At 41.9% G+C, this 12,500-nt stretch overlaps 1 protein-coding gene across 3 annotated transcripts in view; it reads left to right on the top strand.

The window, feature by feature from the left end:
- The window catches only part of RNF213 (ring finger protein 213), a 645,256-nt gene that overhangs the window by 544,129 nt on the left and 88,627 nt on the right, over nucleotides 1-12,500 (top strand). For all 3 annotated transcript variants that reach the window (XR_015056656.1, XM_085875806.1, XM_085875807.1), the window contains 2 exons: nucleotides 4,923-5,036; nucleotides 5,724-5,954. Coding sequence is in view for 2 of the 3 variants with exons in the window: in XM_085875806.1 (XP_085731932.1) it covers nucleotides 4,923-5,036; nucleotides 5,724-5,954 (345 nt within the window). In the remaining variant the exon portion in view is untranslated. The remainder of the gene's footprint in view (nucleotides 1-4,922; nucleotides 5,037-5,723; nucleotides 5,955-12,500) is intronic.

The following is a 12,500-nucleotide window of genomic DNA, read 5'->3' as shown; positions in this document are numbered from 1 at the left end:
ACACACACACACACACACACACACACACTGCCTTTATTAGTATAGATGACAAATGTATGCAGAACTTGAATTGGAGAACTCATTTGCTTATTTTGACCTCCTTGTTTGTCTGTAAGGTGCTTCATTGAACACAGAATTAAAATATAAAGGATGAATGAAAGCAAGGGTAGGACACGGAGTGAACAAGATGGAGAGAGCCACAAACTCTTAATCACAGAGGAAGGAAGGAAAAACTGTAAAAGTAGAAATGGAACAAAAAAAAATTAAATATAATAAAAATGAAGGGGATGGGTGAGGTTGCAGAGGGAAACCAGGGGAAGTGTGGAAAAACCAGAAAGAAGAAGGCTTGGGAAGTGTTAATAAAGGTAGAAAAGATCATGCTTGTAGATGGGGGACAACCTGAAATGGTTTTGAACAGCTGTCTTTAAGACCTGGAGGAAAGAATGATATTGAAGAGACTGAGAAAGTTGGTTCAACAGGTGGAAATAAAGAAGAACGCGTGAGTGGAGTTGAGCAGTGATTCTGGAGCAGTGAGTCAGAAGCGGTTCCTGGCAGACCTTGTGTGCCCTCAGAAAACTTGAGTTAGGGCAGCATGGAAAAAGCAGAGGTGGATTCTCCATTGATGTAATAATGTTCCTGCAGGTCCACCAGTTAAATATTCAGCATTCCAGAAAAGCTGATCCTGATGTTCTCTGTTGATCCATGAAATTTGATGTGTTTCCACTCAATATAATCACGTTTGATTTCTGGGTCAATGTGGAGTACACGTACGTTTCAGTTTGAGTCCTTAGAAACTATCTCAATTCTGTACTCCAGACGAGCATCCTTTAATCGTTCCAAAAGGGACTGTGAAACCTCTGTTCTTGCGGCTTCTTTTTATTTGACATTCACCACTACATGTACTCCTTGAACAGACACCTTGGTGAATCGAAGATTTTGATTGAAAATGGTGTCTGGGTTGACGATGCTGGATTTTTATCCTCAACAGTGGTCATCTTAAACAATCCATTTCCATTTCTTTACTTTGGAATATGAAGGGACATTGGCTCACAATGATGTACACACATGGATGTTCTTTGGTCAAGGTTTCTATACTTCAGAGCACATTGTTCAAAATTGCTCATTTTCACCAAATCAGTTGACTACCATGACAGTTACATCTGAGAAAATAGAAGGTTGGTGATTCAAGAATAATTTTTCTTCTGAAAATTACATGTAAGGTAACATGTTAGGTCATTGGCTCTTTACTTGGGGGGGGGGGGGGTAATTTCTAGAGGGGGCGTGAGCCCGTAGGAATTTCTCCAATTCTATATTTTTGGAATTCTCTTAACAAGTGTTTGCATATCGTGATGAGCATTGAAAAAAAAAGTATTACCTTCAATAATTTTCGTTTTCTATTCGCGACTAAGCTTACCATTTTCTGTATTAAAGTAAATTTTTAAATGTCATTTTTTTTTGTATACCTTGTCGAGGCTCGTGTGAGAGCTAACACACAACGCATAGCAAGGGGGGGCATGAAACAAGAGGGGCGGGAGTGGGAAGGACAAAACAGTGGGGAACAGAGACATTAGGAGATATGTGGAAGGGAGAGGGATGGGGCGGGGAACATGGGGAATACAAGATGGACATTACAGGGACTTTCAGGAAGGAAAGCAGGGAATTTGAGGGAGTTGGGCTTGGGTGGATTATCGGGGGTAGAAAAGATCGAGGATTTGGATGGGGGATGATCGGTGGTGGTGAACAGCTGTTTTGAAGGCCTGGAGGGAAGAATGAGATTGAATGTGAGGGAGTTTATTCCAAAGGCAGGAAAAAAGAGGAATGAAAGAGTGGAGGTGAGCAGTGATTCGTGATTTTGGTAGTTTTACCAGAAGGGGGTTGCTGGCGGACCTTGAGCGCCCTGCGGAAATGTGGTGGGGACAAATCACAGAGAGAGCGGGGGGGGGGGCGGGGCTGGAGAGGAGACTGTAGAAGACAGAAAGACCACTGACCAGCCTGCGGTGAGAGAGTGAAAGGCCCAAAAACTCAGCCTCATTGCAGGAGATGCCAATGATCCAAAATGCCTTGGTTTCCACAGCGTGAATCCGAGAAAGGTGGGAGGCAGGTGCACCAGCCCAGAGGGGAGAGCAGTACTCCATCAGGTTGCGGATGAAAGCTGTGTTTGTGGTCAGCAGCTCAGCTACTGATGTATGCTCGTTTCATGTCATGCAATAGTGTAAAAGAGGAAATGCTCTTCTGCCATCCCATGGAAAGTTATACAACAGCAACAGATATTTTTCAAATGGTATGAAACTTTTTCCAGGAAAATAAACTTTCGTGGGACTCGCCGATAGGGGGTGTGTACTGATGGAGCTCCGGCCATGCTTGGTTTGCAATCTGGTTTCATAACAAGAGTGAAAGAAAAAAGTCTATCTGCTGTAGGTACGCACTGCATCCTTCATTGTGAAGCTTTAGCATCCAGAACTCTTCCTGATGAAATGAGGGACGTTATGAACCTGGCTCTCAAGGTAGTCAACTCCATCAAAGCTGGAGCCTTAAACAGTGTCTCTTCAAACAGCTGTGTGTGGATATGGTTTTTGAACATCAAGCCTTGCGTTTCCACACAAACCTATGATGGCTTTCGAAGGGAAACATGCTTGGATGGCTTTATGAACTACGACAAGAAGTGGCAACATTTCTAGATTCGCAGCAGAAAGCAGATCTCCATGACAAGTTCCAGTCTGAAGGATTTTTACTATCTCTACCTTACCTGGTGGACATCTTTGAAGTGCTGAATGCTATCAACCTCAAACTCCAAGGGAAAAACATCAACATAATCATGCACCATGACGTCATTCGAGCCTTCATGGCCAAACTTGACCTCTGAAAATGTCGAATTCAGGATGGAAATACAGTCAGTTTTGCTAACTTGAATTCTGTTCTCATTCACAATTACCTTGATTCTGAGTTAAAGAAACAAATAATTACTCATCTTACTGAATTGAAAGCAGAATTCATCAGATACTTTTCGGATATAGATGAGAAGCGCGAAGCCTGGAAATTCATAAGGAACCCATTTCAATGTGATTATGTGAAGGCGCTGATATTTCAGACGAAGTGCAAGAGGAGTTTCTTGAGTTAAAGTTCAACTCCTCGGCTGAAGAAGACTTCAAAAAACTGGATCTGGAGACATTCTGGGTCACGTACCTTCCTGTTTATCCTTTGATCTCACATCAAGCTCTTCGGATTCTGACAATGTTTGGATCAACGTATCTTTGTGAAGCTGCCTTTTCCATGCTTGTTGCTGTGAAGGCCAAGTACAGAAACAAGCTGAATGTTGAAGTGGACTTGCGTTGTGCTCTCTCTGGCATTCGACCATGCATTCAATATCTGGTAGCTAAGAAGCAATGTCAAGTATCTCATTAAATATGCTGTGTATATGAGTGTTGCTTATACAGAATTCTTTATTCAATAAAAAGACTAAAAACACGCATTTTTTCAGTTTTTCCTTTTAATTTTTTTAGGGATTTTTAATCATTTGGTTGAAGATGTGAGGAGGGTGGGGGTGTGGAGGAAAGGACCAACTACTTGAGGGGTCATGGTGGTAAAAAGGTTAAGAACCACTATGTGAGGTTCTTACATGTTAGGTTTGGGTTGGCAGGAGAGCTCATAGCCAGTATACTTACCTTTAAGCTGATGCTCCTCGGTTTGATTCCCCACAAAATGATAAGCTGTTATACTGTAGTGTTTCACAGGCAGGGTGTTGCACCAATGAATGTATTGTCAGAGGGATGTTAAGCTGAGTGTCCCATCTGCTATCATTAGCTGATGTACGTTAAAGATCGTATGATGGACCACTGTGGGTCTGCCCCCTTGGCCAAGTTCCAAATTATTAACCTAACTAGCACAGAGATAGACAATGACAAACAGATAGTATATCTATGGCTTTGGCAAGATAACTCAAGTGATATGCAGGGATTACTACCAAGATGTGTTTTCCAGACAGTGCAATGACATATTCGTAGCTGTTGGACTTGAGGATTGGGTTGCTACCTTTGGTTCTCAAGGCAGAAGGTCCAATGCCAATGCGTGTCCATACTACAACAGCAGCTCGGAAGATACAGATGCATCATTGTGAATAAGTGTCATTAAAGACATGTATGTTAACTTCTTCATGGTTAGGCTAACGTTCCTAGCCCTTTATAACTTTGGCTGCACAGGATATACCATCTCTGATTACCACCCCCAAACATCCAAAGCTGTAACTGTTAAGAAATGGCATTGGATGTGCTTGAATGCTGATTTATTACCTCTACCACCGAAGATTGATGGAGGTTATGTTTTCACCCCTGTCTGTCTGTGGGCAGGATACATCAAAAAGTTGTGGACGGTTTCAGATTAAATTTGGTGGAGAGGTTGTTTGTGTGAAAAGGAGGAATTGATTCGATTTTGGTGAAGATCCGGATCCATATCGGGATACTAGAATTTTAAAGTGATTCTTCACCATTGGGTGGCAGGCCCAAAAACTAGATTTAGTACGATATCTCAAAAAGTTATGGACAGGTTTGGACAAAACTTGGTGTCGAGGTTTGTTGTGTGACAATGACTAATTGATTCATTTTGGTGATGATCTGGATCCAGACATGAGAGTTTTTTTTCAAGTGATTCTCTCCCATTGAGAAATGAGGGCAAAAATGATATATAGCATAATATTTCAAAAGGTTGTGGATGGATTAAGACAAAAGTTGGTGGATGAGTTTGGTAGCTCAGAAGAAGAAATAGATTCGATTTTGTTGTGTGACAAGGATGAATGGTCCGGATGCAGATCCAGCATATTAGTGGGATATAAAATGTAAACTATTCAGCCTGGCAGAGGCATGCGCTCTACCGAGTGCCATTCTGGTTTTATGCTTGTTGTGTTATCGAATGAAATGTTTTCCGTTCAGGAATGCCAAGATGACAGACATTCACCGCAAAAACATTGCCTGGTCCTAGCTCTGGCTCGGGAGGTAGCATTGGCACGCCACAGGCACATTGCAGAGCCCTCTGATGGAGACAAGGTGAATATGTATTGTCTAACTAAGGATTTTCATTCAATCCATGATCTAGTCATCCTAACTAACAGGCTTCAACCAGTGTTGAAATGCTGTCTTGAACAACACTACCACAGCTATGACAGTGTGTACTAAAGCTGCAAATAGCCTTGAACAGGAGTGTTGAGAACACTTAGATTCATTGTAAACTGTTAAATACCAAACTTATTAGCATATTCAACAAAATATTTTTAAATTTTACTTCCATGAGTATCAGGTTGCAAACAATGCGATGATAAAAGCTCGAGTTGGTTGCTTTTTTACGTATGAATCCAAGTGCCAATTGTTCAGCAACAATGAAAATCGGAGGATAACCGTATCATGCTCAATATATGATATCTACAGTAAAGCATGCCAGTGGATCAGTTTAAGTTTGGAATGGCATTCAGAATATTATTTCATCGTTATGTATTACAAAACTGTATGACGTCATGAAAATATGACATCATGCTTTATGAAAAGTAAAAGGATGACATACAAAATAGAACTTCATTGTTCAACTTATTTGCTTCTCCTTTTGATTTTTTGTGGTCATTTCTTGTTGCATTAATATATTTACCACCTCGTTATAAATACTTGTTTGTAACTCTCGTACGTGTATTGTTTCCACAACACTATATAAGTGTTCTTGTGTACCTTGTGTTGGTCCTGCAGGCTGCCATTGCTGACATCCTTGGTGAACAGGAGCAACAGAAGGACCCGAAGTTCATAGATCTCTGTCGTGCCATGCTGCAGGATAATTGTGCATGGCCTTCTGTAACAACCCCCAGGGAGCTCTTGTTTTTAGAGCTGCAGTTACATGCACAAACAGCACTAACTCTGTGCAATAATGACTCTCTGCTCGTGCCTCTGAAGAACTTAGCTGCACAGCCCATCCTCATGCAGGTCTCTAAGTGTTGTCTCACCTTGTTATTTATTGAGGGCCTGCCTGTTTCATTAATTTTATTGAGATAATTTGGAGCTAACCAGTGCAATGAGTAATAATGTACCGCTATGATTAGGCAAAATAAATCGTCTGTTTTCGTCCAGTTTGGTTACCGATGACCCTCATAATTTATTTATTTTTGATCAGTTACCTCCCTTTGACACCGGAAGCACCTCTATAATAGTTTAGAGAATTTAGAAGATCTCGCCTTCAGGGCAGAAAAAAAACTTTTGAAAAAATGCAATGGAGTCAATGACGATTTTAGAACTTTGTCAAGTTGTGCACGGACAATTGTTCTGTCCCGCATCTGTCATACCTGACAACTTCTTTGTACGTGTCATGCCCCGAAGCCAATCTGAATTGTTATGAATGGACATCCATCAATGTTTCGACATCCAAAGCAGCATTATCTCCGAGCTAAGTCTTGTGTTTTCTATTTACGGCAGAGTACAGTACGAATGAGTACGTAATATAGTAAAAGTTTATAATTTAAAATGCTGGACTTCCTAGTCGGTAAAGCTGATGTTTCGGCAAAAATCCACTCGCCTTGGTCATTGCAGATGTTAAAGTGAAGAAGAAGCTTGAGCATCACCACGTGATCTTGGCCATTGGTAAGGTGAGTTGGTGTGTAGACCATTCTGGGCATCACATGACGATTGTAGACGGCGTGGAAGAGATGGTATAGCTTTGTTCCATGTTCGTGACAGATGAAATCGCAAATCGCCATTTTTTGTTGAGAGGTGTTGATTCAAATCTTTCTCAAATGGATTCCTTTCCACCTTGAGTAAACCACTTTGTTTCTCAAAGATGACCACTTGGCTTTTATCAAAGCTGTGACCATGCAGGTTCAAGTATGTATACATAGCCGAGTTCAAAACCTCTTCATAAGCTGAACAATGATGTTGGTTCATACGGGCCTTAAGGGTTTGCTGAGTTTCTCCAATGTAGGTCTCAGTGCATGATGGGTTTCCACATCTGATGCCACACACCAAGTTGCGTTTCCTATTCTTCTGGATCTAGTCCTGAACATGAACTAACTTGCTGCTAAGAATTATTTTGGGTTCATATGATGCAAAACTTGGAGAATGATCTCACTTTCTCAGATAGCCCAGCCACATACAGAATGGTTACTCGTGTCATATTTTCTTGAGCTGTGTGCTGTTGTTGTTCACTTGACATGATGTTTTTTCTACTTCCAACTTTTAAAAAAGACCATCCGGGGTAACCACACTTACTAAGAGCACTCCTGTTATTCTCCTTCTCACATAATTTCCCCTCCTGTGTAATCAGAATCAGATCTGCATGACGGAAAAGAGTGTGAATGACAGATAATTGTGGATCAGTAGGTGGTGTGAATCGAACTGTAAATCGTGGTTGGTATGTGTGGGTTTCCTGCACACCTCAAAATCCAAGCGGCTATCACCATTCATGTGAACTTTGCAATCAAGAAAGGCTCACTGATCATTGTTGTGTGGTTCTTGTGTGAACTGGATATTCATGTCCAAACTGTTCAGGTAGTTAAAAAAAATTATTGCCATTCCCACTTCTTTATATGGCGATAATTTTTTAATCACATGAACAGTGTGCACATCAGAGTGGGGTCATCAGCAAAGTGGTAAAGAGGATTTTCCAGATAGTCAGTGAGATCATTAATGACGATTAGGAATAATATGGGGCCAAGAACACTGCCTTGTGGTTTTCCAGCCTTAACAGGGAGAGGAGATGAAAGGGTTTTGTTGAGAGCCACATGTTGATTATGAGAGGTGAGGAAGTCAGTAATCCAAGAGTGGAGTTGGCCTTGGATGTTATAGGCAGAGAGTTTGGAGAGAAATGCAGGATGTCAGACTGTATCAAAAGCTTGAGATATGTCCAGAGAAATGGCCCTGATCTCATGCCTGATATGGAGGCCTCCACCATTGTTTGGAGAATAGAAACAGCATGTCCAAGTAGAGTGACCAAGTCCGAGTAGTAGAGCAAGTCCAGCATGTCCAAGTAGAGGTCTGAATCCAAATAGATAATCTGAGATGAGGCTGTTGGAGAAAAGGAATGATTTTATGTCAACTGCGATGATGGATTCCACGACCTTGCTGATTATTGGAAGTACAGTGACCTAATTGGGCTGTAGTTAAGGAGATCCGTTTTTGCATTTTTTTAATGCAGTGCTGTGCACCACCATACAACTCTCTGGAGGTCGAGGAGAAGAAGAGCTGTCAAAGAATCTGCTAATTGGACAAATGAGACTTTTTTTTGTATATTTTTAGCAATCGAAATTGCTGCTAGGACCAATTCAGTTTTTAGAAAACAATGAATCGCCAGATCATGGCAGTACAGCCGAGAGGTACGCACGCTCGCTTTCAGCTGTCTCGCCCGGGTTTGAATCCTGAACCAGCTATAAACTCTCATCCCAGTGTTTCACAGGCAGGGTGATTCATCAATGCGTGTGCCGTCTCTCGGATGAACGTTAAACAAGGTGTCACATATCCTAGAGTCCTCCCCTCTTCCTCTCGCCCTCCGTGCTCTCTACTCCACTCTCTTCCCCCTCCCCTCTCTCTCCCCTCCCCTCTCTTCCCCCTCCCCTCCCATCCCTCTGCCTCTCTCACCCCTATCCCACCCTTCCCTCTCTCTCCCATCCCTATCCCTCTTTTTCCCACCCCTATCCCTCTCTTTCCCACCCCTATCCCTCTCTCTCTCTCTCTCCTTCCCCTCTCACTCTCTCTTTTTTTACCCCACCCCTTATTATTCCCTTCAGTAAAGCGATGGGTTGTATTTGCTTTCTATACAAATATGTGTGTGTGTGTGTGCGTGCGTGTGTGTGTGTGTGCGTGTGCGTGCTCCATAACTCCAAAACCATGAAACCTATCAGCCTGAAACTTTACATGCCAACTAAGGGAACTCCAAGAATGTGCATGAGTGAAAATTGGTTGTTTGGGTTAATTAAAACACCCCTTTTGAAGAGAATTAACAGCCTTATTTAATTATATCCTTTATCAGGTGCATCCTCGGCCACCTCACTCCCTATGGAGTCTGAAGGCGTATCCTGGGCTTTCTCGCTGGGGTCTGAAGCCGGCATGTTTTTTGGCCTGCTCAACCATGCCTCGACTTGGAACAGGCCACAATGATTTCTTCACGATAATTTATTTTTTCACACTCCTCACATATATTTTATCAATACCTACAAATTGCTGAATACATTGCAATGCTTATAAAGGTCTGGAGATACCAGCGTTTGTGGCTTTATTTCATTTCTTCACATGTCATAACCTCGAGAATCTCTTAAACAAAGCAGAATTACAAAATTTAAGCTCCAGAATTGAACTTAGCAGAATTTCCGACTGCTAAAAAAGTATTAATTTGTCCAATTCAGACATATTTGACATTTCAGCATCTCCGGGAGGTGTGTGCTTAATATGACGGAGAGGCGATGCTCATTGCTTCCAAGCCAGTCATTCCTTATCAACCATTTTGTTGGATTGCTTGCTTGAGTGCTTAAGCCACTTGGCGAGCGCTATCCAGCTGCTTGGTTGTTTGTATCGGTAAAAGTATCCCTGCTTTCAATCTCATATCGATAAGATGTATGTTTCCGCTCGTGTTGGGCCATGCAGTGCCATGCGGTGGGGGCCTCTGGATGTGTCTCATCCACTGAAAATGTGCAATTTTATTTTTACAGGGCATCGCTTTGTTTAACATTTTTGTGTGATCACCTTTCATAATCCACCCCTCACTTCGACATTGATACATATAAAAAACAAAGGACAATAAGGTCCATCTGACCTTTTGTTCGCCATGTTTATTCTAGCTATGAACGCATAGACCATAGAGTATAGACCGACATTTTGTGTTTTGTGGCATGATCTATGTTTCAATGGAATTTCACTAATTTCCCACTTGAATTCCTCTTTCAAAGAACTCGATTTAAAGGTAAATCTTTGTGTTTGTCGTTTTTATGTACTTTATGTGAGTGTACATTTGTGCGTGTGTATGTATATAAACTGTATTACCACAACGGCACTAGGCACTGATGTGTGTGTTGCTGGTTGTTGGTTGTTATCTCCATATACGGGTTTCAGAAGGTAGAACGGGGTCCTTCCAGATATCCAAGCATCCACCTTCGTGTGTGTGTGTGTGTGTGTGTGTGTGTGTGTGTGTGTGTGTGTGTGTGTGTGTGTGTGTGTGTGTGTGCGCGCGCGCGCGCATGTGCATGTGGTTGGTTATTATCTCCATCTGCGAGTTTCAGAATGTGGAACTTGAAGTATCCACCTCCATTTTGGTAAAGGGGCTGTCACACCTTGACATTTTAGCCAGCGTATGGCAAGGTATCCAAATGTATGTAAAACGCTGACGTACGCTGAACTGTTGATGGTTTTTTTTTTAAGTTTTGGGCATATAATAACATGTTTAGACGTATGCATAACATATTAGTAAGGTACACAGAACGTTTCAATCACATATAGATAACTTATACCAACGAATACTGAGCGTGTTGTCGGCGTTCACAACCTATGCCCAACGATAGTCTAACTTCTGCATAGCGCAGCAGCGTATTGCCGACGATCACGTGGCGTAGGCTATTCATAGGTTGCGGCTCGACGATTCAAATCATAACCGCACAAGACATCGAAGTGTGAAGCCGCTGTCACACCTTGACATTTTAGCCAGCATATGCCGACGTATGAAAAATTTGCCGAACCAAGCTGGCACACGTCGAATACGTTATTGGTAAGTTTTGTATACGTTAAGAGCACGCTGGCATACGTCGTAGTACGCTGCCATACGTCGTCATACGCCGAGTATGTCGAGAAATTTTCAGCATGTTGAAAATTTCTCGACGTACTCGGCGTATGACACACGTTCCGCATACGCTGGCCATAAGTTGTAGGCACGTTACGCGATCGTTGACACGTCGACACACATTACTTGTACGTTACTCATAAATTGAAACACGTCGAGGTAATGGTTAGCGTCAGTGTTCCAGACTCCCTGTTTTTTTTTTTTTTTCCTTCCTCCTTCCTTCGGTATGACGGTGATATTGACACTTCGATTTCCAGTGTGGTTATGATTTAAATTCTAGAGCGGCAGCCTATTAATTATATTATATTATAACCGCACTAGAAATCGAAGTGTCAACATCACCGTAATACCAAAGAAAAAAAAAATAATAAAACTGGAGTCTGGAACACTGACGCTAAACATTACCTTGACATGTTTCGACTTATGAGTAACTTACAAGTAACGTGTGTCAACGATCGTGTAACGTGAGTACAACACGTTACTCATAGGTTAGAAATAAGTTTCGGGAACGCTAAACATTACCTCGACGTGTTTCGACTTCTGAGTAACTTACAAGTAACGTGTGTCGACGTGTGTCAACGATCGCGTAACGTGAGTACAACACGTTACTCATAGGTTAGAAATAAGTTTCGGGTATGCTAAACATTACCGCGACGTGTTTCGACTTATGAGTGACTTACAAGCAACGTGTGTCAACAATCACGTAACGTGCCTACAACTTATGGCCAGCGTTATGCGGAATGTGTGAATCATACGCTGGCATACGTCGAAAAATTTCAAGCATGGAAAATTTGTCTAACAGCTCGGCGTACTACGACGTATGCCAGCATACTACCACGTATGCCAGCGTACTACGACGTATGCCAGCGTGCTCTTAATGTATACAAACTTACCCATAACGTATTCGAAGTGTGCCAGCGTTTTAGCCAAATTTTTCATACGCCAGGCATACATTGGCTCAATCGTCAAGGTGTGACAGAGCCTTAAAGGTCCCCTGACATGCAAAATAAACTTGTTATATATATATATATATATATATATATATATATATATATATATATATATATATATATATATATATATATAAACTTGACCTTCCTTGTGAAGAAATCACCCATGTTCTTTTTTTTTAATCAAAAATGGGATAATTAGAGCAATATTTCGATCATTTCTGGAGCTATTCACAACGTGCTATGCCCCACCCCTAAAAAAATGGACTTCAGCGAATCGCAGCGTGACGTCACATACAGTAACTCGTACAGAGTGGATTGATTCGAGATCTCTAGAGTCTAAACTCTAGACTATTCCGATAAATCCGTCATCCGTCCAACTAGCCCGATAAATCCGTCGTCCGTCCGACTAGCCCGATAAATCCGTCGTCCGTCCGACTAGGCCGATAAATCCGTCGTCCATCCGACTAGGCCGATAAATCCGTAGTCCGTCCGACTAGGCTGATAAATCCATCGTCCGTCCGACTAGTCCGATAAATCTGACGTGATGTAGCTTTTATTTATTATTCTCTTTTTTTCATTGTTTTCTACTGGCGCTACATGACGACAGGAGGAATAAAATAAACAAAAATGCAACAGAACGTCAGATTTATCGGACTACTCTAGACAATTGTGTCACAAGGTGTGTTCTGCACACAAGATTTCATCGTATCTGGACAGCGAGATTGCTTCGTTTTATGCGCGGAGAGATACGGCCGATGACATGCG

Source organism: Eptatretus burgeri, chromosome 3 (assembly GCF_056783735.1).
Source record: "Eptatretus burgeri isolate ZD-2024b chromosome 3, Ebu_testis_v1, whole genome shotgun sequence".
Lineage (NCBI taxonomy): Eukaryota > Metazoa > Chordata > Myxini > Myxiniformes > Myxinidae > Eptatretus > Eptatretus burgeri.
Note: the sequence above shows the minus strand (reverse complement) of the source record. Positions and strands in the feature narration are given on the sequence as shown.